The sequence below is a fragment of the Apodemus sylvaticus genome, chromosome 2 (genome assembly GCF_947179515.1).
Source record: "Apodemus sylvaticus chromosome 2, mApoSyl1.1, whole genome shotgun sequence".
NCBI classification, from domain to species: Eukaryota; Metazoa; Chordata; class Mammalia; order Rodentia; family Muridae; genus Apodemus; species Apodemus sylvaticus.
The window spans coordinates 91,960,279-91,987,075 of NC_067473.1; the positions used below are offsets into that span (position 1 = coordinate 91,960,279).

General features: G+C 40.5%; 1 protein-coding gene across 1 annotated transcript in view; it reads left to right on the forward strand.

The window, feature by feature from the left end:
* Positions 1-6,754: 6,754 nt before the first annotated feature.
* LOC127677497 (pyroglutamylated RF-amide peptide receptor-like) overlaps positions 6,755-26,797 on the forward strand; it is an 80,726-nt gene continuing 60,683 nt past the window's right edge. Inside the window, exon 1 of the mRNA XM_052172567.1 lies at positions 6,755-7,091. Within this exon, the coding sequence (XP_052028527.1) occupies positions 6,755-7,091 (337 nt within the window). The remainder of the gene's footprint in view (positions 7,092-26,797) is intronic.

Consider the following 26,797-nt stretch of genomic DNA (forward strand, 5'->3'; position numbering starts at 1 on the left):
CAGTTGTTATAGCTTCCCATAATCTACATTTACAGGTGGAATTGCCTTCTTGGCTTTTGGACCAATCTTATGTCATCTTCTTCCTCTTTTCCCCTCTTTTGTCCTTCTGTGTTTTTAAAATACTTTCTTAGAAGTCAAGACAGTGTGGGCTGCCATCTTAAAGGATGACTTACCTGCTCTTCCCTCTATAAGCTGAAGTAAATTCCAGTGGAACTGTGTCTTATCTGTAAGATGAAACCCTTTCATCTATCTATAAGATAAGAATGGTAAAAGCTCATTTTCCCTCCTCATTGTTTCCTCTTTATTTTTTATTTACTTCCTTCCTTGCTGTTTAATTGTTTCCATTTTTACTTCAATTAAATAGTCTTATAGTTACTCTTCTGAATTCATCTTCTTGGATCTCATCTAAGTCACTCTCATCAGAATCAGTGTCTATGGGACTGGTATTTGGTGTGGTTTCTGTTTGTTTCTTTGTTCCTTCTGTCTCCCCCTGGGGCTTGCACATCTGGGCTGTTCTCACTGGGTAAATGTTTTTATATCTAACTGTCTCATATCATTGAGGTACTTGCAATTCTCATTTTAGATTATATTGCAGTAGGGTTGTCACTCCCTCCAGATTATTTAGAATATTGCAAAAAGAAAACTAAATTAAAAAGTAAATTTGGGATATTGTTGTGATCAACAGTGAATGAAAAATATGAAAGTTATTGAAAGTCATATCTTTGTAAGAAACAGTCATTTTCCCAGGGCCCTGATGATCTCTCTCTCTGTGTTCACATCCATGATCTTCATTTATAGTTTTAGATCAGGCCCATTTGGATGCAATGTAATATCATGAACCTACTTCTCAGCTTCTGCATTGTTTTTGTCACCAGCTCAAGCCAAGGTGGGGCTTCCTGGGGAATCTCCCCTCTAGGCTCATGGATCATACTTTGAGCCTCACCTCTACACTGGTGTTGACCCTGTGTTTCCCTGAAGACAGTGTCTTATATGTCTAGAACCAGATCCATTGCTCCTTAAACCACTCTTCCTGTAAGGCTGTGTCCAAGGCAGAGGGGCAGTGTCTCCCAGGCACTTCCTGCTGACCTCAACCTGAGCTCTGTAATGCACATGGGTACTGGTTTGCTCCTTGTCCTATCTCCTCTTTGTGCACATGTTACCTGTTCAGCTATTTCTAACAGAAATAGAGACTATTCTGCATCATGCCGAACATTCATTATAATGCATGGCATCATGGACTGTGGGGGCTTCTGCCCTACCATCTTTCCCACAAGTCCTGCTTTGACCACTTGAGAACAGTAAATCTAATCCATGAATATGAAATGTCCTCTTACTTGTCTCTTTAACATCTTTAAATAAAAGTTCTTAGTTAGCTGTACACATCATTATGTCCTTGGTAAAATATATTCTTAAGTATTTTATTCTTCCTGGTGTCATTGTGCAAGAAACTGCTTTTCTGTTCAGATTGTTCACTGTCAGCATACAGCATATACAGTTGATTTTTGAATTGCTTTTGTATCATCCAACTTGCAGAACCGACTTATCAGTTCTGAGACTTCATCCAGTATTTAGATACAATTATCTTTAAGCACAAACCACTTTCAGTTATCTTGTTGATGAACTAAAATCCTCACTATATACACTTACAGTTTTCTTTCCCCTTTTTCTTTAGGCACGTTCATTCACACATACAAATTATTTTGGACGATCCTGAAGTCTTTATTTTTAGGTATTTCTAGATTTGCTTGTGTGTATTTGTGAGTGTAACTCTCTTAGAATGGAACAAATATTTACTCTCTAGCAAAAGTACTAATGATGATTCTATAGACTTTCAATGTACCAGTGTGTATAATGTCATCATTTTTTTTCATTGTGCTATTCTCTATATCTTGTCAGTAATTTAAATGCCTGTGCCCCCTGAAGTTGGTCAGCTTCCATTGTGGAAGCTGGAGCCAAGGGATCACTTATTCTTTTTTGTCACTAGTTTGGCTTCTTAAAGCTGGAAATTCCTACCTGGAAATGTGTGGTATGATCAATCTCACCTTCTACTCAAAACTGACAGCAATACCTTCTTGGGCTTCTGTCAGTCTCTCTTTGTCACTGAAATCTTGCTCTGGGCTTCCGATAAACTCACAGTGCTGAAAGGGTTCACCTGAAATACGCAGAGTATAGGTACTTCATTCCATAATACAATGCAGCAGTCTGTCAAGGAATGAGAGTGGACCTAGCCAAAAAGACCATCACAATAATCTACATGGGAGGCTGTCTTAATACTAGCTTCAAAGTTTCTAGAGCTTTTTGTAAGGGACTTTGTCCTATTCCACCTAATCAACAGGATTATTTGGAACAAATCTTATAGGAGGAAGTAATAGCACACACAGTCTTTTATCAGAAAGCTCTGTGCTAGAACATAGATTCAGGACTCCTGTAACCTTTTTTAGTAGTTACCTCTCAATGACTGTTTAGACAGTTTAGGAAGTCATTTCTCTTCTCATTCCTTTGACCAGCATTTAGAGTCATACCATTTCTATCCTTTGATTTGCAATCCGTTAATTATGAAGGAGAGACCTCTTTCCAGTGTTCATCAAGCTCCTAATATATAACCAGAAACCTAGAAATCTTCTTTCAAGGGTTGAGATCATAAAATCTTTCAGATATGGTTATTGGGCCAAAATGATGATTTCAGAATGGTTCAAGTCTTTATTCAGTTGACATTCAGGGGACCAAAATATATAGACTTAAAATTTCACAGGATCATCTAAGGGTGGATCAACTGTAAACAAAAGTTTATTATTGTAAAAAACTGTAAAAAACAAAACAAAACAAAACAAAAACAAAAACAAAAAAGAACCCAAAACAGAGCTGGAGAGATGGCTCAGCGGTTAAGAGCACTGACTGCTCTTCCGGAGGTCCTGAGTTCAAATCCCAGCAACCACATGGTAGCTCACAACCACTCGTAATGCCATCTTCTGGAGTACCTGAAGACAGCTATAGTGTACTTACATATAATAAATAAATAAATCTAAAAGAAAAGATACTTTAAAAAACCGAAACAGAAGTTAGGAGTACCGGCTACTCTTTCAGAGAACCTGGCTTGGATGGCCAAAACCACATAACAACTCACGACCATCTGTAACACCAGTTTCAGAGGATCTGATAGTGTCTCTTAGCTTCCACAGGCATCATGGCCATGTGTGGTACACAGAAACATGTGCAGACAAAGCATCCATATTTGAGAGTGAGGCAGGAGTTATCTCCAGCATAACTGATGTGCTATTTGAACTGACTTCAGGATCCTCCTTAAAGAAAAGTTACACACTGTGAAAGTCCAAAAGTACTCAAAGAAGTTAGCAATTCACAATGTAACAATTGCCTTTTTTAGTGTTTAGCCTATAGTATTGTGCCCATAAAATTAAATAATTCTCATGCTAAGCATAAAAAGGCAGCAATAAAGACTGGTTAGAACCAGTTACAGAGAGTAAAGCATGGCTTCTTAATCAGGGAAGAACAAACATTAATACTGTTGGTATTCTGTCTAAGCTCCACCCCACACTTACCTGGAAATAGTTAGGCAAATGAATGGAACTAGAAAGTGTTATCCTGAGTGAGGTAGCCCAAAAGAACACACATGGTATGCACTCATTAATAAGCAGATGTAAGCCCAAAAGCTACAAATAAACAAGTTATAATGTACCCAGCACAGGAAGCTCAAGAAGAAGGAGGGCTTAAGTGAGGGTGCTTTGGTTCCTCTGAGAAAGGGAACAAAATATTCACAGGAGCAATAAGGGAGACAATATGTGGAGCAGAGACTGAAGTAAAGGCCACTCAGAGACTGCCCTACCTGGGGATTCATCCTATAAACAGTCACCAAACCTCGACACTACTATGGATGACAAGAAGTATATTCCAAAGAGACCATGCCATTCTTGTCTCTGGAGGGGCCCTGTCAGAGCTTTACAAATACAGAGCTTTCTGATAAAAGACTGTGTGTGCTATTACTTCCTCCTATAAGATTTGTTCCAAATAATCCTGTTGATTAGATGGAATAGGACAAAGTCCCTTACAAAAAGCTCTAGAAACTTTGAAGCTAGTATTAAGCCAGCCTCCCATGTAGATTATTGTGATAGTCTTTTTGGCTAGGTCCACTCTCATTCCTTGACAGACTGCTGCATTTTATTATGGAATAAAGTACCTATGATACTTCAGGCAGTCCAAGATGTCACGCCTCTTCCCAGAACCAGAAAGGAGTAAGGTCCCACTCCTGTAACCAATAATTAAGAACCCACTGTTTTAGTCCTTGATTATGAATTAGGGACCCATTCCCATGTCCTTCAGCCTGATAATATCCAACAGAGAGCAAGCTACAGTTGCATCACCAATTCTTTACGTGCTGATCAGGGTTCAGAACAGGGAACTAATTCATCTTTGGGAAGTTTGCTCCATCTTCCTCGTAGACCAATTTATGTTATACTCTGCTTTCTCTAAGAACCATTTATAGTTACGATTGCTTTAGATTCTTAGAACATACCTTCTCTGCTTACTCACTGAGCTAAGGATACTAATATGGATATATAACCACTCTGCCATACTGACGGGGTCAGAGGTAGATAAAATGTGTCCTGTAAAGTATCAAATAGGAAATATTTTCTGCTTTGGGGCTCTTTTACAAATGAGCAACTGATATTAAACTATTGTATAACAGCAGTGTAGACAATGTATGAATCAATGAACAAGGTTCATTTTAATAAAATGTTAAAAGTTTTATAGACAATGAAATTTGATTTTTATGAAACAACAGAGATACATTTGTCTCCACACTCCCAAATCTGAATGGAGTCTTAGATACCTCTGGGAATGTAGCAAGACTTGACTTTTATATCACTATAAGACCAGATAGGCAAAGCGTTATACCTGAGAAACTAAGGAAACTGAAGAATTATCTTGGCATCTGTGCTTCAGGATGCCCCCTTGTGGGTAAACACTCTGGGAGCTGCAGTTAAGTCTTCTCCACAGTATCAAACTCAAGTACTAGGAGAATTTCCCCAGTTGCTAAACATGCACACTAATTTAGGTTTTGTAGACACAGAAAAACAAGCTAATTTGTATATATGTATGTATGTATGCATGTATGTATATATTTTGATTTTTTTGAGGCAGAGTTTCTCTGTGTCGCCCTGGCAGTCTTGGAACTCACTTTGTAGCCCAGGATGATCTCAAACTCAAGAGATCTGCTTGCCTCTGCCTCTGCCTCTGCCTCTGTTCTGGGATCAAAGGTGTTGTTAAGGTTTATTAGAATTTCATTTGCATTGTGAGTTTCCTATATCATCCAGAATCACCTGCCTGTGTTGGCACTGTCCACAGAGATCTGGATTCTCCCACATCAGTCTTTAATCAAGAAAACACTCCCAAGACTTGCCTATAGGCCAACCGATGTATGCATTTTCTCATCAGTGGTTTCCTCTTCTCTTGTGCTAAGCTGATAAGAAACTCTATCTTGTGCTAAGCTGATTAAACAAAACAAAACAAAACAAAACACAACAAAACTATCCAGAACAATATCACAGACTAAACTTCTTGATGCTTTCCATAAAGTGCAAACTATAGCCATACAGAACCCAGTCCATGTTTCTTCATAGCAGTTTTGAAGCCCAAAGCGGGAAACACCCCAACTGCTTTACAAGGAGTGAACAGTTAAATAAACCAGTATATGTCAGCAATACACCCCACAACTTAGACAGATTTACAATGTACCTCACAACTTGGATAGATTCACAAAACATCTCACAACTTGGATAGGTTTACAGCATATTGTGTCAAGGGGGAGGAGATCACATACACACAAAATATGTATTATCGGATTCTGTTGATATTACACTCTTGACAGATGTGCAGAGATGGCTAGAGGTTAGAGATTATGGAGGGAGGAGTGTGGCCATGAAGTCCCAGAGTGTTATCTCGGTGGTGATGGAGTTTTGTATTTTGATTTAGGTACCAGTTTTAGGAATTTGTCATGTTTATTACAGTGTCTGTCTGTCTGTCTGTCTTTCTCTCTTTGTGATCCCCACTTCATTCCTGCTTCTCCTTTTGTTTTACACACACACACACACACACACACACACACACACACACACACAGTATCTATGTCAATTTTTAGGTTTGTACTTTGTCATAAACAGTTAAGACACAGCAGAGAAAAACAGTATACATGAGACCCTCTTTTTATGACTGTAACTTCTCTTCTGTAATTATTATTTCCACGCTGAAAAGACTTAAACCACCATTTTGCAATGGGTAGTTGTGACCCATACATGGTTTTACAAGAGGAGAACCAAGAGGCTTTCCAAACCACAACAACAGTTTTTGTTGTAGCATCATCAGCCTGGGCTGGGGCAGCATGAGTGTGGGTGGCTTCAGCAAGGCAGGGCACTCCATGTTGGGTGCTTTGCTACAGGCAGCGGCCCTCCAGGGGCTGGGGAGTGCGCGGAGGGGCGGGGTTCAGCTCCAATAAGGTCCAGAAAACTGGACACTGAGCCTCTCGTGGCGCTGCGGGATTTCTGAGGACCGCAGCCCCTGGCTGGGAACTTTCTTAGAACTGCAAACAGTTTGGTGGCTCTGAGTTTGCTCTGGTCACTGCTAGCCTCTCGCGCGCCTCTCGCAAGCCTCTTGCACGGGCAGCGCGGCTTCTGGCTTCTCTTCTATACCTCCCGAACCTCGGACTGCCCCACGCGCAGTCGAGGCACCTCCCGAGTCCGACATGTCTTGGAACATGACTGCGGAGCAGCTCTCCGCGCTGCTTCGGCTGCACAACCTGACCCGCGCGGAGTTCATCAAGCGCTATGGGCTGAGGCCGCTGGTGCTCACCCCGCAGCTGCCCGCGCGCGCCAGGCTCGCCCTCCTGCTAGCCGGCCTGCTCATCTTCGCCCTGGCGCTTTTCGGCAACGCCCTAGTAGTCTATGTGGTGACCCGCAGCAAGGCCATGCGCACTGTCACCAACATCTTCATCTGCTCCCTGGCACTCAGCGACCTGCTCATTGTCTTCTTCTGCATCCCGGTCACCATGCTCCAGAACGTCTCGGACACCTGGCTGGGGGGTAAGGAGGTCCCGCTAGGCTAGGCATTCTCCTTTTCGGACACCTTTTGTTTCTCCATCAAGAGACCCTCTGAATTCTTGGAACTTCTCTGCAGGGCTTACCTGAGGAGGCGTTTGTTTCTTTGTTTTATTTTCTGCTTGGGGCCAACATCCCTCCTTGTCCCATAGATATATTGATTGTGGTAAGATTTAAGTATGGATCAGGGCAGCTTGATTCTTCAGTCATTTCAGCCCCTCATCGTAATTACACCTAATTACACGGTTCCCCCACACGCTGTTTAAAACAAACCATTGCAATTTTAGGATAATCTTTCAAATAATAAATCATTTCGAAGGTCATCTTTTCTCTCCTTTCCCCCAGCTTGCAGGCTTCCTTCCCAGTTGTTTATGCTGCTTCCAGACAGGTTTCTGCATGTAACTCATGACACACAGACTTAAAACCTTTCACAACACATATGCACTGGACCAAAAAATGTCTTGGCTTAGTAATTTTAAGCAAACACTCCTCCTCTTCATTTCTAAAGAACAGGTGAAATTGCTCTTCATTAGAACAAGGGTAGGACTGGCAAAGAAATCAGAATCTGGAGGCAACGAGAAAGGCAGTGGGTGGAACAGAAGAAAGGTGGACGCTGGGTTCCAGTGATAACGTTCTCCCCACAGCTCCCAGGGCACCTTAGGCAGGAAGTAACAATTCTACCCCTGCTTTCTAGTGTGCTGTATCCTGTGGGTACATTGAAATTCTTAGAAAGTTGTTGTAAATGCACGAGAAATGGATCATTGTGCCTTCTTGCCCGGCCGTTTCTACGCCTAGGCTAGTTTATTTAAACTATTGGAGGCTCTTTTGTCACACCTTACCTACCAGCACTAGGGGATGGCCAGTGAATACTTTCAATATTGCCGTTTTTCATGAACTTGAGTTACATTAATTGTTGGGGATAAGGATAGCAAATTGCTGTCATTTCATCTATGATATATTTTCTAAAAATCATCAAATATTGAGTACATAGTTTTGGCTTGAAAATGACCCAAGGTATATAGGTCATTATAAATAGATTATGGGTTAGGAACGATTTATGTTCTCTGGTAAAATACTTGCATTTGGGCATTCTAGAGTTACCTGAGAGAGGTACTTTCATCACTTTAACTGAGGGTTTTGGATTGTCAAATATAACATTCTGAGAAGTCAGAGTTACTACTTGTCCTGCTCACACACGTATTTAGAAACACATTTGTTCTACTGAGTGGTTACATCGTCGTTGTGACACTGACCACAAGCACTGAGGATCTCTGCTGGCTATGGAAAGACCAGGTTCACTACTTTGCTCTAACACTGGCTAGTTGAACATGTCCAGGCCCTGATTTGTAGATAACATGTTAAAATTTGGAGAACTTTTCGAGAAGAGAGAGGCAGATCTTCTGTTCGGAGCCAGGCTGAGGAGTGATGCTCAGGAGGGTTACAGGTCTTCCCTAAGAGGAAAGTCTGAGGATGCTCTCAAGGTTTCTGCCTCCCTCCTACTCTGAGAAAGATACGTCACTCTAGCTTCCAACTATTAACTTGAGGGCCATGTGTTATTCTTATATTTTATAGAGATGGTGTAAGAATAAACTCTGTCAGAAAAAGTAGTTTGTAAAAGATGATTATCCCTAGTTAAGTTGAACATTCTTTTTTCTTTTATTTTTAATTTTTATTAGATATATTCTTTATTTACATTTCAAATGTTGTCCTCTTTCCTCATTCCCCTCCCCTTGTTCCCCAATCAACCTTCTCCGGCTTCCCTGTCCTGGTATTCCCCTACACTGTGGCAATGAGCCTTCCCCAGACTAAGGGCCTCTCCTCCCTTTGATGTCCAACAAGGCCATCCTCTGCTGCCTATGTGTCTGAAGCCATGGGTAACTCCATGTGTACTCTTTGGTTGATGGTTTTGTCCCTGGGAGCTCTGGGAGTACTGGGTGACTCATATTGTTCCTCCTAAGGCGCTACAAACCCCTTCAGCTCCTTGGGTCCTTTCTCTAGCTCCTCCATTGGTGACCCTGTGCTGGATCACCAATGGTTGGCTGAGAGATTCCCCCTCTGTATTTGTCATGCACTAGCAGGGCCACCCAGGTGACAGCTATATCCAGTTCTGGTCAGCAAGCACTTGTGGCCATCCACGATAAGTGTCTGGGTTTTGTAGCCGTATATGGGATGGATCCCTAGGTGAGGCAGTCTCTGAATGATCTTTCCCTTAGACTCTGCTCCACACTTTGTCTCTGTATCTCCTTCCCTCAATGGAGGAATGGATACAGAAAATGTGGTATATTTACACAATGGAATACTACTCAGCTATTAAAAACAATGAATTCATGAGATTCTTAGGCAAATGGGTGGAACTGGAAAATATCATCCTAAATGAGGTAACTCAATCACAAAAGAACACACATGGAATGCACTCACTGATTAGTGGATATTAGCCCAGAAGCTCTGAATATCCAAGACACAATTCATGTATCAAATGAAGCTCAAGAAGAAGGAAGGACAAAGTATGGATGCTCTGGCCCTTCTTAGAAGCAGGAATTAAATACCCACAGAAGGAGATACAGAACATTCTTCTAATCCCAATACTGAGGGGCAGAGAGGCAGGAGGATTTTATGTTTCTGGCCAGCCTGGGCAGCATGGTGAAATGCTGTCTCAAAACCCAGAAACAAACCAAAACTGTTGTCATATCATGGAAGTACAAGGTATTAAGAAGTATTATAGATGGCCTCTTCTTACTTATCTAGGACAAGACTTATGGAATAAATAATATTCCATATATTGAGTGACCAACAGCAAAACTTTAGGAGGAGGAGAAATGGTCAAGGGACAAGGACATGAAAGAGCAGTAACTTGTATATTATAGGTTAGGCTAGTATTGCAGAATTTCTTTGATAAATTAACACAGGTTAACCAAAATTAATGAGAGCTCAAAAACTAATTCTTAATTTATAAATTTGATAAAGTGATTAAGAATCTGCTATATGGCAAAGGATTTTTCCTTGAGATCATAAAAACAACTAAGCTTATATAGTCCCTTGTGGTCTTCAGAAAGTAGAATGTAGCCCAAGTGAGCCAAGACAGGACTTAATATTTAGAAGAAGATTCAGTTTGCTCATTCAATTTGGACCATAGGGGAGTTGGGAAAACTTTCTGAGGCTATGTTATTTGAACTAGGTCTTGAAGAATGATTCGGATGGTTTTCCATAGAGGAGAATGAGTCCATCTACAGACAGGGGAGAAAAAGGTCTGATATTTTAAGAACACTGTGTAAGGTGTTTCAGAAAGACGCAGCTGATAAGTGGGAAATGATAGGAAATAAGAAAAGAAGGCTACTGTAACTGGGGAGGAAAATATTACATAAAAGTATAAAATATAAATACTTCTCAGATGCCTCCAGGGATAAAGTGGGCCAGACAGTGGCAGGAGGGAGACTGCCTCCTGGGTGGGCAATGTAGCCTTCTCCAGAGCTGTTCTCACATTTTCTAGTGCAGTCACTATTTCCAATTTTTTCCCCTTTTGTTTCCTAAGAGAAACCTTGAACACCGATTTTTTTTTTTTAATGATACTGGCATCTAACTCAGATTCAAAGTGTAAAATGCAATTGACTAAAATAAAGCACCTGTATAGCCATGGTCATACATAGCCCATTAACTCTACATTCATGAATTTTCTAAATATTTCTCTTCCAAACATTTTTGATAGTGGTAGTCTGTGGACGACTGCCTTTCTCATTCATTTCTTTCCTGGTTTGCTTTCCATTGCTGGGATAAAAAGTTCGTTACCAGAAGCAACTTGGAGTGGAAAGAGTTTATTTGTCTTTACATATCTGGTCTCAGTCCATCATAAAGGGAAGTTAGGACAAGAACTCAAGGCCAAAGCTTAGAGGAAGGAACTGAAGCAGTGGGCAGAGAGGAGCACTGTTCCTAGCAGGCTTGCCCTCTCTAATTACTTATACCACCTAAGAACATCTTTCCAGGGGTGGCACAACCCCCAATGGGTTGAGTTGTCAAATAGTCTTTAATCAAGAGAATACCCTGCGGACTTGCCAGCAGGAAGTCTGATGGAAGCATTTGTCTCAAACAAGGTTTCTTCTGCCCAGACAACTTTAACTTACATCAAGTTGACACAAAACTAATGATCACAATACCTACAGAATGAGTCTTTGCCCAAGATCCTCAGGTGATGTCTGTGTGACTGTAAATGGCATTGTATGCAGCTGTTCTCAGACATGCCTGTGTAGAGACTCTTCTGAAGGGCTCTTAGAAACTGCCTGTGTGAGCCCAAAGTCTGGATAGTAATTCTATCCAGCTCAGAGCCAGTTTGCTCTGACTTTTGGAGGCTGTGGTAGGCAGCTCCACACTATACAGCAGCTACAGGCAGGGATTGTGTCGGGATGTCCTGTTGTGGGCCTAAAATTATCCCTACTGGGAGTATTTACACCATAGAAATCAGCAGCTATAAATTAGGCCTGCAAAACAAAGAGCCAAACAAAGGAAAACACCAGTCAGCCTCTTCTATCGAACCATGGCACAAAGATGTTGTGTTTCTTTCTGGTATTATCAATGACAGCTGAGTCACTAAAACTGTAAACTCGGGATAATTTGCCTGAATTTCATTCTTCAGGAGATGCACCTCATTTGCAGCAGTTACATTTACTGTTCAGCAGGAGGTGAGCTGGGGTGCAATTCTCTATCAAACCAAGTCCCATGCTGATGTCCTTGGCTCACTCATTACCCCCACCCCACCCCAATTCTCTGAGTTAGCAGGAGAGGAGCTTTTCTGCCTTGGAGTCCTTTCAGCAGCATATTCTCATATGCTTTACACTAGTTTAGCATGGGGGTGTATGGAAATGGGTTCTAGGATGTTCTGTCCGATTTCCTTTGAGTCTGTCTGTTTGGTCAGATGACTGTCCTGGGACTATGACATTTACCTAACCTCCTCACAAGACTCTTCGCATCACCTCTTCTTTTCTTCTGTTTGTATATTGATTCATGATGTGTTAAAGATCCTTCTATTTTCACTGACCAAAAGTGTTTTTTTTTCTAGATAAATTCAGAATAACTGATTTTGCTCTTACCAATTCTTCAGGGTATTTTCCTCTAGCTTTCATTAACTCCTTATACCTATTATTCCCTTCGCATTTCTATATCCTTCTTACACTTAACACTCCTGTCTTAATGCATGAGCACAGAAGCAGGATGCAATCTCTTCTTTTGTGAATCATTTCTGTGTAGAGGTTACCGTCAGTTCTGCCAGACTCTAAGCTCTGTGCTAATCATTCCTTGAAGGAGTAGTCTTGTACCTGATTTGCAGCAGGGGCTGCTACAATAAGACATCATCAGCATGCAGAATGCCCTCATCATATCTTGTGCTCAACTACAATCACACAGTCTGAATCACACAGGTATTCAGCGTTTTGCAGGTGTGCTGTTGGTGTGAGAGAGCAGTGTTCTTGTGGAATATTAAGAAGGGGAGGGAAGTGTTCAAGGAAGAGATGGGGGAAGTGGGATGAGTTTGTGGTGCTTACGGTTCTCAAGTGCACAGCACTGGAGAGTAAGGAGCAGGACTCAGCAGGGGACGTTCAGAGCCTGATGGGCTGAGACTGGGGACAAGGGTAGGTCTAGGAGAGAGATAATAAAAGCTAAGGCACAGCTGGGCTGCTTTGAAGACCTCCCAGAAAAAAGTGGGATATAAATTCTAGTTCTAGCTACATTTTAAATTCTAGGCAGGAATGTTTGCAGGAAGCCTGCAGTCATCTGTACCTTTTCTTGCTACCATGGGTACAGTGCAGACCAGGGGAAGCCTTTTGAACACACAGAGCTCAGTGACTCCTCCCACCATCTTGTCTGGAAAGTGACATTAATTTTTCTAATAATGACTGGAAAACTGTCCAAAATCAATTTCAAAAAAGAAAACATTCCAAAAATATCCAAAATGATGGTGGCAAGCTCAAGAGTACTTAAGATAGATGGTTTCCTTTGGAAAGGTGCTCTTAGGGAAAGGAGAGGTGAATTTCCCATGCCTGACCTGAGAATTCTTGAACAAGGAATGGTTCTTACTTTTGACAGCTCATAGAACCCCTTGAGTTTTACAAGGTATAAATACCTAGTTCCCACCCCTACAAGACACTGAATGAATTGGCATGAGTGTGGATACTGCTACTAGGCTTTCAAAGATCCTGAGATCAGGAAGCATTATGATTTTCAGTTAAGGCTGAGAACCACAGAGACAGAGTAAATGCTATAGCACCAACAGTGTTAAAATAACAAAATAATAGACTCGGTGCTTCAAATAGCATAGTCCTGTCCACATGTACCAGCTAAATTTTGATTTTAATTTTATCAAGGAATAGAATTTAAAACTACTTACAAAATGCAGTAGGCAGTGTATAAAAGGACTCCAGCAAAGATTCATGGCAATTAAATTACATGCATTTAATTTATATCTGTTATATCTTTATTGAAGCCCTTAACCTTTTTGGAGTCTTTCAAGATGACTTTACAATTTTCAACTCAATCTCTGGCCCATATACATACACACACAGGCAAGCATATCCCTGTACACACATGCATACATATCAACTACTACATATACATCATATACACCACATGCTCTCTATACTTCAGCACACATACATGCACATACACAGACAAGCACATGCACATGCACACACACATGTTTGCTCACAGAGACTGGTTGGAATTCAAAACACAGAGTAGAATAAATACCCTCCTTTCTAGAGAACCTAACTTCACAGTAATTAACACAACTCACATTAAAGATTTCCAGTGTATTTTACCTACAGGTAGTGTTGTAGGTGGATGTTGCAGGAGGATGGTCCTCAGCCTTCATCAGAACAGCACCTGTATCTCCTATTAACAACCAGACCTTTGTAGGTGATGTCATGTGATATATATAATGGAATTTCACTACAATGGAGGGAGGGAGAAGAGAGGAGAAGAAAGAGCATGCGTCATGCACAGAGTGCATTGTATCCAGTTAATTTCTAGAAACTAACCAGGTGTTATTAGTTAGGAAGACCTATTCAGACTGATAGCCTGATACTTTTCCAGCTTTATTACTTGGTGAGGGATCATAAAACATCACTTATGCTTGTTAGCAGTCCCCTTTTTCTATGGCACTTGGAAAATTTACATATGATGACATTGTTGTACTATCAGGACAACTGTGGGTTTTTATTTTAAAATCCATTAGCAGGAATGATTACCACTATTGAAACACAGTCCTCTTTGCAAAGAAGTATTAAAAAAGGGAAAAAATGAGGGACATCAGCAGGAGTTACATTTGAGTGAAGTGAGGAATCACGCTATGTGGTGAGTCTTTGGCTGCCACCATCACATTTTGCAGGGTAATGACACTGTAAGTCAAGAGACACTAGGTTTCCCTGTGAGATTGAAGGACAGCAGTAGCAGCCACAGGTTTTGATTTGGGAAGGCCTAGCTACTTGGGTCAATTGTAGTTAAAGTCACATGCATCTTTGAGGCTGAATTCATTTGATTGGTCTCTAAGATCCTTGAACATACATCCTCTACCTTTGATTTCTTTGATGTTCTTCTTCATAGCCCAAGTCCCAAAGAAGGCTTTTTGAGATCAAGATGAACCCCTGCCAAACTATCCTACTCTGGGATGGATACGGCTCTCTACTATTCCTTTTATGTTTATGTCCTCTGTGGTAGACAACTCCCCGGCTCAGTTTTCCTGACTGCCTCTTTTTGTTGAGGCAGGTTAATGGATGGAGTTCAGTACTCTCTCTGACCTGTGATACTGAGAAAGATTCACTAGAAGCTGTGCTCACTTCTGTTCACATCTGAGCATGGCAGGTTCTTTATGACTTGCACTGAAATATACAGGTAAAGGCTTACTGTTTGATGTGATTTTTAAAAAACTAAAGCAGACTTTATTCATTCTTTCTATGATTGAGGTTTTTGTTTGTTTGGTTGGTTTGGTTTAGTTTGGTTTTTTTCAAGACAGGGTTTTTCTGTATAGCCCTGATTGTCCTGGAATTCACTCTGTAGACCAGGCTGACCTCGACTCAGAAATCAGCCTGCCTCTGCCTCCCAAGTGCTGGGATTAGAGGCATGTGCCACCACTGACTGGGTGACTGAGTTTTTAAGAAATGTATACTCATACCAACTAGACTGTAAGTCATTCATACAATAGAAATCTAAAAAGATAGTCTGTGCCTCTCCGGGGAGAAAGACAAAGGTAGTTCGAGGCAAGAAAAAGAATGTGTCTTGTGGAATCACATAGCCTTGGCTGTCAATTCTGTTTCCCCACTTATTGCTATATTAATTAGATTCTACAATACGTGCATGGCCTTAAATCAGCCCCTATTAGGGGACAATGCAAGGAAGATTTGTGTAATTATGCCCAAAGCTGTCCCCACAGTGTTAGATGAAGCTGTAAAAGAATTACCTGGCAAAGATGTAAGTTGTATAACTCGCTGAATATTAGCAAAAAATACTAATACATATCCAGTTCTTAGAATTTTCAGCTTGAGTGTAGGTAGTATTTACACGTCAGAGCTAGAGAGATTGCTCAGAGGTTAGGCCCACTTGTTCTTACAGAGGACAAGAAATGTGTTCCAAGCAACCATGGTAGGCAGCCCACAAGCACCTGTATCTCTAGCTCCAGAACATTCAACACCCTCTTCTGGCTTGCAAGTACTTAAACACACACACACACACACACACACACACACACACACACACACGATTAAAAATAAAAGTAAAAATAAACCTTAAAGGGTTATCTGTATTTTTCACCTATAAAGTTCTTTCTCTTTTTTATTAGATATATTCCTTATTTACATTTCAAATGATTTCCCCTTTCCTGGATCCCTGCCCTCCCCCGCAAGTCCCATAATCCCTCTCCCCTCCCCCTGTTCCCCAATTAACCCCTCCCACTCCCCTGTCCTGGCATTCCCCTACACTGCTGCATTGAGCCTTTCCAGGACCAGGGACCTCTCCTTCCTTCTTCCTGGGCATCATTTGATATGTAAATTGTGTCTCAGGCATTCTGAGCTTCTGGGCTAATATCCACTTATTAGTGAGTGCATACCATGATTGATCTTTTGAGACTGGGTTACCTCACTTAGTATGATGTTCTCCAGCTCCATACATTTGTCTAAGAATTTCATGAATTCATTGTTTCTAATGGCTGAATAGTACTCCATTGTGTAAATATACCACATTTTTTGTATCCATTCCTCTGTTGAGGCATACCTGGGTTTTTCCAGCTTCTGGCTATTATAAATAGGGCTGCTATGAACATAGTGGAGCATGTATCCTTATTACATGCTGGGGAATCCTCTGGGTATATGCTCAGGAGTGGTATAGCAGAATCCTCTGGAAGTGACGTGCCCAGTTTTCTGAGGAACCACCAGACTGATTTCCAGAGTGGTTGTACCAATTTGCAACCCCACCAGCAGTGGAGGAGTGTTCCTCTTTCTCCACATCCTTTCCAATACTTGCTGTCTCCTGTGTTTTTAATTTTAGACATTCTGACTGGTGTAAGGTGAAATCTCAGGGTTGTTTTGATTTGCATTTCCCTAATGACTAATGATGTTGAACATTTTTGAAGATGCTTCTCAGTCATCTGAAGTTATTCAGGTAAAAATTCTTTGTTTAGCTCTGTATCCCATTTTTCATAGGGTTATTTGGTTTTCTGGGGTTTAACTTCTTGAGTTCTTTGTATACATTGGATATTAGCCCTCTGTTGGATGTAGGGTTGGTGAAGCTCTTTTCCCAATTTGTTGGTTGCCATTTTGTCCTTTTGACTGTGTCCTTTGCCTTACAGAAACTTTGTAATTTTATGAGGTCCCAATTGTCAATTCTTGATCTTAGAGCATAAGCTATTGGTGTTCTGTTCAGGAAATTTTCCCCTGTACCCAATGTAATGGGTTACCAAATGTAATGGATTCATTGATGGATTTCAGTATATTGAACCATCCCTGCATCACTGGGATGAAGCCTACTTGATCATGATGAACAATCATTTTGATGTGTTCTTGGATTTGGTTGGCAAGAATTTTAATGAGCATTTTTGCATCAATATTCATAAGGGAATTTGGTCTGATGTTCTCTTTCTTTGTTGGATCTTTGTGTGGTTTTGATATCAGCGTAATTGTGGCTTCATAGAAGGAGTTGGGTAGTGTTCCTTTTGTTTCTATTTTGTGGAATAGTTTGAAGAGTATTGGTGTGAGGTATTCTTTGAAGGTCTGATAGAATTCTGCACTAAAACCATCAGGTCCTGTGCTTTTTTTTTTTTTTTTTTTTTTGGTTAGGAGAATGCCAATGACCACTTCTATTTCTTTAGGGATTATGGGACTCTTTAGATGGCCTATCTGATTCTGATTTAACTTTGGTATTTTGTATCTGTCTAGGAAATTGTCCATTTCCTCCAGATTTTACAGTTGTGTTGAGTATAGGCTTTTGTAGTATGATATGATGATTTTTTGAATTTCTTCAGTTTTTGTTGTTTTATCTCCCTTTTCATTTCTGATTTTGTAATTATACTGTATCTGTGCCCTCTGATTAGTCTGGCTAAAGGTTTATCTATCTTGTTGATTTTCTCAAAGAACTAACTCCTGGTTTTGTTGATTCTTTGAATAGTTCTTTTTGTTTCTACTTGGTTGATTTCATCCCTGAGTTTGATGATTTCCTGCTTTCTACTCTTATTGAGTGTATTAGCTTCTTTCTGTTCTAAAATTTTCAGGTGTACTGTTAAGCTGCTAGTGTACGCTCTCTCCAGCTTCTTTTTGGAGGCACTCAGCGCTATGAATTTTCCTCTTAGCACTGCTTTCATTTTGTCACATAAATTTGGATATTTTATACCTTGATTTTCATTAAATTCTAAAATGTCTTTGATTTCTTTCCTTATTTCTTCCTTGGCCAAGGAATCATTGAGTAGAGCATTGTTCAGCTTCCATGTGTATGTGGGCTCACTGTTGTTTTTGTTGCTATTGAAGACCACCCTTTCTCCATAGTGATCTGATAGGAGTCATGGGATTAGTTCGATGTTCTTATGTCTGTTGAGGTCTGTCTTGTGACCAATTATATGGTCAATTTTGGAGAAGATACCTTGAGGTGCTGAGAAGAAGGTATATTCTTTTGATTTAGATAGCTAATAAGTCCATTTGGTCCAAAACTTCTGTGAGTTTCACTGTGTCTCAGTTTAGTTTGTGTTTCCCTGACCTGGCCATTGAGGAGAGTGGGGTGTTGAAGTCACCCACAATTATTGTGTGAGGTGTGATGTGTGCTTGAAGCTTTAGTAACATTTCTCTTACGAATGAGGGTGCCTTTGTATTTGGAGCATAGATGTTCAGAATTGAGAGTTCTCGGTAGATTGTTCCTTTGATGTGTATAAAGTGTCTTTCAGTGTCTTTTTTGATGACTTTTGGTTGAAAGTCTATTTTATTGGATATTAGAATGGCTACTCCAGCTTGTTTCCTGGTACCACTTGCTTGGAAAACTGTTTTCCAGCCTTTTACTCTGAGGTAGTGTTTGTCTTTGACACTGAGATGCGTTTCCTGTATTCAGCAAAATATTGTATCCTCTTTATGTGTCCAGTCGGTGAGTGTATGTCTTTTTATTGGGGAATTGAGTCTGTTGATGTTAAGAGATATTAAGGAATAGTGATTGTTGCCTCCTGCTATTTTTGATGTATTTTATATGTTTCTTCTTATAGGTTTATTGAAAAAAAGATTAATTTCTTGCTTTCTCTAGTGTGTAGTTTCTCTCCTTTTGTTTGTGTTTTCCATTCATTATCCTTTGAAGGACTGGATTTGTGGAAATATACTGTATAAATTTGTTTTTGTCATGGAATACCTTGGTTTCTCCATCTTTGGTAATTGAGAGATTTGCTGGATATAGCAGTCTGAGTTGGCATTTTGTTCCCTTAGGGTCTGCATGACATTTGCCCAAGCTCTTCTGGCTTTCAGAGTCTCTGGTGAGAAGGCTGGTGTAATTCTGATAGGCCTGCCTTTATATGTTACTTGACCTTTTCCCTTACTGTTTTTAATATTCTTTGTTTAGTACATTTGGCGTTTTAATTATTATGTGAAAGGAGGAATTTCTTTTCTGGTCAAATCTTTTTGGAGTTCTGTAGGTTTTTTTTTTTTTTTTTTTTTTTTTGTATGTTCAGAGGCATCTCTTTCTTTAGATTAGGGAAGTTTCATTTACTGTCCCTTTAATTTGGAAATCTTTACTCCCTTCTATAGCAATAATCCTTAGGTTTGGTCTTCTCATTTTGTCCTGGATTTCCTAGATGTTTTGGGTCAGGAGCTTTTTGCGTTTTGCATTTTCTTTTACTGTTGTGTCATTGCTTTCTATGGTATCTTCTGCATCTTAGATTTTCTCTTCTATATCTTGTATTCTGTTGTTGATGCTTGGATCCACGACTCCTGACTTCTTTCTTAGGTTTTCTATGTCCAGAGTTGTTTCCCTTTGTGATTTCTTTATTGTTTCTATCTCCATTTTTAGATCCTGGATGGTTTTGTTCAATTCCTTCACCTGTTTTGTTGTGTTTTCCTGTAGTTCTGTAAGGGCTTCTCTCTGTCTACATGTGTTCTCCTGTATTTCTTTAAGGGAATTATTTATATCCTTCTTAAAGCCTTCAATCAGCATCATGAGCCATGATTTTAAATACAAATCTTGCTTTTCTGGTGTGTTGAGGTATCCAGGACTTGCTGTTATGGGAGAATTGGGTTCAGATGGTGCCATATTGCCTTGATTTCTCTTAGTTTGCCATCTGGTTATCTCTGCTGTTAGTTGTTCCTGCTGTCACTAGCTGGTGCTTGTCCCTCCGGTGTGCCTGCAAGCCTATCTCAGCACCCCTGGATGACCGGCTTTCCCCTGGCACAGAGTGCTGTGGGGCTGCCCAGCTCCTGGGTGCAGGCGGGGCCCTGGCAGACCAAGTCCCAAGTGATCTTACACTCAGATGTTCTTTTAGTTCCTGGCTTAACAGCCCGCCCAGTCGCAGGAGTGAAGATGGTGGCTTCACCTTTAACCATGAGACTCCCTGCAGAGCAGATGTCCCCTAGTAGACTAAGGTGCACAGAGGGTTGTGACAGCACTGCCCAGCTCCTGGGTGCAGGTGGTACCCTGGAAGGCCATGTCCGGAGCCATCTTACACTCCAGTGTTCCCTGTGTATCTGTCTGCACCTGTCTGCACCTGTCTGTTCAGTCGCAGGAGCAAAGATGGCCTATAATGCTCTTTCAAAGCCAAATATGATGGTTCATGTTTTCAATTCAAGTACTTGGGAGGTTGAAGCAGAAAGATTGATGCAACACTGAGGACATCTTGAGTTATTGGGTGAGACATTGTCTAAGTAGGGAGGGAGGGAGGAAAAATTTTTGGTATATGAACAAAAAGAGAGCAATATTTTAAAAAATTCCTTGTGGCAATTTATTTCTTTTAACAATATAACTTGGCCAAAAATCATGTTTGAAATTGAGGTAACTAATTTTTTTTAAATTATATCTTTACCTGTACCCGTGGAAAAATGTATGCACTTGGAAGGACTGATATGCGAGTCAAGGATCTCATACTGTAAACGGGCTGAGCATTTATGAAGACCTCATTAGCAGGAGACTAAAATTGTTACAAAGTCAAACTGTTACTTTGTATGTATTTGGTATATTCGTGTGTAGAGTAGATTTTTATCAAATAAAAAATGATTTTAAAACCTGGGGGGGAGAATGAAACTTGTCGGTAGAATGTTTCTCCAGCATGGTCAAGAGAACTCTGGGTTTGACTACGGCACCACAGAAACCAGGTTTACTGGTATATACTCATAATCCTAGGAGGAGCAGAAGCCCAAGGTCATTCTCCACAGCATAATGAGTTCTAGTCCAGGATGGCTGAAACCATCTCAAAAAATAAACCTAGGTGTCATAAGAAATGGATTGGTATTTAAGAGCTCTGACTTCCAGAAGAACTAGGATCAATTGGAGTACCCATATAGTCACCAACTCCAGTAACTCCAGTTCTAGGGGATTCAACAGCCTCTTTTGACTTTTCTGAGCATTGCACAATATATTGCTCAGACAAACATGCAGGCAAAACACCCAAGCACATACAATATAAAAACAAACCTCAAATAAAATAAAGTGACAAGAAATTAAAAGTGACCTTGCTGACTTGTCCCACACCCTTTTAATTGAGGAAAGTCACTTGAGAGCACTGCCTCCTTCACCCTCACAACACATTTTAATTCCTTTTTTCTTTTTTTTATTCGATATATTTTTTATTTACATTTCAAATGATTTCCCCTTTCCTAGGCCCCCCTCCCCGAAAGTCCCATAAGCCCCCTTCTCTCCCCCTGTCCTCCCACCCACCGCTTCCCACTTCCCCGTTCTGGTTTTGCTGAATACTGTTTCACTGAGTCTTTCCAGAACAAGGGGCCACTCCTCTGTTCTTCTTGTACCTCATTTGATGTGTGGATTATGTTTTGGGTATTCCAGGTTTCTAGGTTAATATCCACTTATTAGTGAGTGCATACCATGATTCACCGTTTGAGTCTGGGTTACCTCACTTAGTATGAAGTTCTCTAGCTCCATCCATTTGCCTAAGAATTTCTTGAATTCATTGTTTCTAATGGCTGAATAGTACTCCATTGTGTAGATATACCACATTTTTTGCATCCACTCTTCTGCTGAGGGATACCTGGGTTCTTTCCAGCATCTGGCAATTAAAAATAGGGCTGCTATGAACATAGTAGAGCATGTATCCTTATTACCTGGTGGGGAATTCTCTGGGTATATGCCCAGGAGTGGTATAGCAGGATCTTCTGGAAGTGAGGTGCCCAGTTTTCGGAGGAACCGCCAGACTGATTTCCAGAGTAGTTGTACCAATTTGCAACCCCACCAGCAGTGGAGGAGTGTTCCTCTTTCTCCACACCCTCTCCAACACCTGCTGTCTCCTGAATTTTTAATCTTAGCCATTCTGACTGGTGTAAGGTGAAATCTCAGGGTTGTTTTGATTTGCATTTCCCTAGTGACTAATGAAGTTCAGCATTTTTTAAGATGCTTCTCTGCCATCTGAAGTTCTTCAGGTGAGAATTCTTTGTTTAACTCTGTACCCCATTTTTTAATAGGGTTGTTTGGTTTTCTGCAGTCTAACTTCTTGAGTTCTTTATATATATTGGATATTAGCCCTCTATCTGATGTAGGATTGGTGAAGATCTTTTCCCAATTTGTTGGTTGCTGATTTGTCCTCTTGATGGTGTCCTTTGCCTTACAGAAACTCTGTAATTTTATGAGGTCCCATTTGTCAATTCTTGCTCTTAGAGCATACGCTATTGGTGTTCTGTTCAGAAACTTTCTCCCTGTACCGATGTCTTCAAGGGTCTTCCCCAGTTTCTTTTCTATTAGCTTCAGAGTGTCTGGCTTTATTTATTTTTATTTTTATTTTTTTGTGTGTTTTCATATTTATTTATTTTTTTTACATTTTTTATTCGCTATAATTTATTTACATTTCAAATGATTTCCCCTTTTCTAGCCCCCCCCCACTCCACGAAAGTCCCGTAAGCCCCCTTCTCTTCCCCTGTCCTCCCTCCCACCCCTTCCCAGTTCCCCTTTCTGGTTTTGCCAAATACTGTTTCACTGAGTCTTTCCAGAACCAGGGACCACTCCTGCTTTCTTCTTGTATCTCATTTGATGTGTGGATTATGTTTTGGGTATTCCAGTTTTCTAGGTTAATAACCACTTATTAGTGAGTGCATACCATGATTCACCTTTTGAGTCTGGGTTACCTCACTTAGTATGATGTTCTCTAGCTCCAACCATTTGCCTAAGAATTTCATGAATTCATTGTTTCTAATGGCTGAATAGTACTCCATTGTGTAGATATACCACATTTTTTGCATCTACTCTTCTGTTGAGGGATACCTGGGTTCTTTCCAGCATCTGGCAATTATAAATAGGGCTGCTATGAACATAGTAGAGCATGTATCCTTATTACATGGTGGGGAATCCTCTGGGTATATGCCCAGGAGTGGTATAGCAGGATCTTCTGGAAGTGAGGTGCCCAGTTTTCGGAGGAACCTCCAGACTGCTTTCCAGAGTGGTTGTACCAATTTGCAACCCCACCAGCAGTGGAGGAGTGTTCCTCTTTCTCCGCACCCTCTCCAACACCTGCTGTCTCCTGAATTTTTAATCTTAGCCATTCTGACTGGTGTAAGGTGAAATCTCAGGGTTGTTTTGATTTGCATTTCCCTAGTGACTAATGAAGTTCAGCATTTTTTAAGATGCTTCTCTGCCATCTGAAGTTCTTCAGGTGAGAATTCTTTGTTTAACTCTGTACCCCATTTTTTAATAGGGTTGTTTGGTTTTCTGCAGTCTAACTTCTTGAGTTCTTTATATATATTGGATATTAGCCCTCTATCTGATGTTGGATTGGTGAAGATCTTTTCCCAATTTGTTGGTTGCTGATTTGTCCTCTTGATGGTGTCCTTTGCCTTACAGAAACTCTGTAATTTTATGAGGTTCCATTTGTCAATTCTTGCTCTTAGAGCATACGCTATTGGTGTTCTGTTCAGAAACTTTCTCCCTGTACCGATGTCTTCAAGGGTCTTCCCCAGTTTCTTTTCTATTAGCTTCAGAGTGTCTGGCTTTATTTATTTTTATTTTTATTTTTTTGTGTGTTTTCATATTTATTTATTTTTTTACATTTTTTATTCGCTATAATTTATTTACATTTCAAATGATTTCCCCTTTTCTAGCCACCCCCCCCACTCCACGAAAGTCCCGTAAGCCCCCTTCTCTTCCCCTGTCCTCCCTCCCACCCCTTCCCAGTTCCCCGTTCTGGTTTTGCCAAATACTGTTTCACTGAGTCTTTCCAGAACCAGGGACCACTCCTGCTTTCTTCTTGTATCTCATTTGATGTGTGGATTATGTTTTGGGTATTCCAGTTTTCTAGGTTAATAACCACTTATTAGTGAGTGCATACCATGATTCACCTTTTGAGTCTGGGTTACCTCACTTAGTATGATGTTCTCTAGCTCCAACCATTTGCCTAAGAATTTCATGAATTCATTGTTTCTAATGGCTGAATAGTACTCCATTGTGTAGATATACCACATTTTTTGCATCCACTCTTCTGTTGAGGGATACCTGGGTTCTTTCCAGCATCTGGCAATTATAAATAGGGCTGCTATGAACATAGTAGAGCATGTATCCTTATTACATGGTGGGGAATCCTCTGGGTATATGCCCAGGAGTGGTATAGCAGGATCTTCTGGAAGTGAGGTGGAGGAACCGCCAGACTGCTTTCCAGAGTGGTTGTACCAATTTGCAACCCCACCAGCAGTGGAGGAGTGTTCCTCTTTCTCCGCACCCTCTCCAACACCTGCTGTCTCCTGAATTTTTAATCTTAGCCATTCTGACTGGTGTAAGATGAAATCTTAGGGTTGTTTTGATTTGCATTTCCCTAATGACTAATGAAGTTGAGCCTTTTTTAAGATGCTTCTCTGCCATTCGAAGTTCTTCAGGTGAGAATTCTTTGTTTAACTCTGTACCCTATTTTTTAATAGGGTTGTTTGGTTTTCTGCAGTCTAACTTCTTGAGTTCTTTATATATATTGGATATTAGCCCTCTATCTGATGTAGGATTGGTGAAGATCTTTTCCCAATTTGTTGGTTGCTGATTTGTCCTCTTGATGGTGTCCTTTGCCTTACAGAAACTCTGTAACCTTATGAGGTCCCATTTGTCAATTCTTGCTCTTAGAGCATACGCTATTGGTGTTCTGTTCAGAAACTTTCTCCCTGTACCGATGTCCTCAAGGGTCTTCCCCAGTTTCTTTTCTATTAGCTTCAGAGTGTCTGGCTTTATGTGGAGGTCCTTGATCCATTTGGATTTGAGCTTAGTACAAGGAGACAAGGATGGATCAATTCGCATTCTTCTGCATGCTGACCTCCAGTTGAACCAGCACCATTTGTTGAAAAGGCTATCTTTTTTCCATTGGATGTTTTCAGCCTCTTTGTCGAGGATCAAGTGGCCATAGGTGTGTGGGTTCATTTCTGGATCTTCAATCCTGTTCCATTGATCCTCCTGCCTGTCACTGTACCAATACCATGCAGTTTTTAACACTATTGCTCTGTAGTATTGCTTGAGGTCAGGGATACTGATTCCCCCAGATTTTCTTTTGTTGCTGAGAATAGTTTTAGCTATCCTGGGTTTTTTGTTGTTCCAGATGAATTTGATAATTGCTCTTTCTAACTCTGTGAAGAATTGAGTTGGGATTTTGATGGGTATTGCATTGAATCTGTGTATTGCTTTAGGCAAAATGGCCATTTTAACTATATTGATTCTACCGATCCATGAGCATGGGAGGTTTTCCCATTTTTTGAGGTCTTCTTCCATTTCCTTCTTCAGAGTCTTGAAGTTCTTGTCATACAGATCTTTCGCATGTTTGGTAAGAGTCACCCCAAGATACTTTATACTGTTTGTGGCTATTGTGAAGGGGGTCATTTCCCTAATTTCTTTCTCAGCCTGCTTATCCTTTGAGTATAGGAAGGCCACTGATTTGCTTGAGTTGATTTTATAACCTGCCACTTTGCTGAAGTTGTTTATCAGCTGTAGGAGCTCTCTAGTGGAGTTTTTTGGGTCACTTAGGTAGACTATCATGTCGTCTGCAAATAATGATAGTTTGACTTCCTCCTTTCCAATTTGTATCCCTTTGACCTGCTTATGTTGTCGAATTGCCCAAGCTAGTACCTCAAGTACAATATTGAAAAGATAAGGAGAAAGGGGGCAGCCTTGTCTGGTCCCTGATTTCAGTGGGATTGCTTCAAGTTTCTCTCCATTTAGTTTGATGCTGGCTACCGGTTTGCTGTATATTGCTTTTACTATGTTTAGGTATGGGCCTTGAATTCCTGTTCTCTCCAAGACTTTAAGCATGAAAGGATGCTGAATTTTGTCAAATGCTTTTTCAGCATCCAATGAAATGACCATGTGGTTTTGTTCTTTGAGTTTGTTTATGTAGTGGATTGTATTGATAGATTTCCGTATATTGAACCAACCCTGCATTCCCAGGATAAAGCCTACTTGATCATGGTGGGTGATCGTTTTGATGTGTTCTTGGATTCGGTTGGCAAGAATTTTGTTGAGTATTTTTGCATCGATGTTCATAAGGGAAATTGGTCTGAAGTTCTCTTTCTTTGTTGGATCTTTGTGTGGCTTTGGTATCAGCGTAATTGTGGCTTCGTAGAAGGAATTGGGTAGTGTTCCTTCTGTTTCTATTTTGTGGAATAGTTTGAAGAGTATTGGTGTTAACTCTTCTTTGAAGGTCTGGTAGAATTCTGCACTGAAACCATCTGGTCCTGTGCTTTTTTTGGTTGGAAGACTTTCTATGACTCCTTCTATTTCTTTAGGCTTTATGGGACTGTTCAGATGGTCTAGTTGGTCCTGATACAATTTTGGTATTTGGTATCTGTCAATGAAATTGTCCATTTCCTCCAGATTCTCCAGTTGTGTTGAGTACAGGCTCTTGTAGTAGGATCTGATGATTTTTTGGATTTCCTCAGTTTCCGTTGTTATGTCTCCCTTTTCATTTCTAAGTTTGTTAATTTGGATACTTTCTCTGTGCCCTTTGGTCAGTCTGGCTAAGGGTTTATCTATCTTGTTGATTTTCTCAAAGAACCAGCTCCTGGTTTTGTTGATTTTTTGTA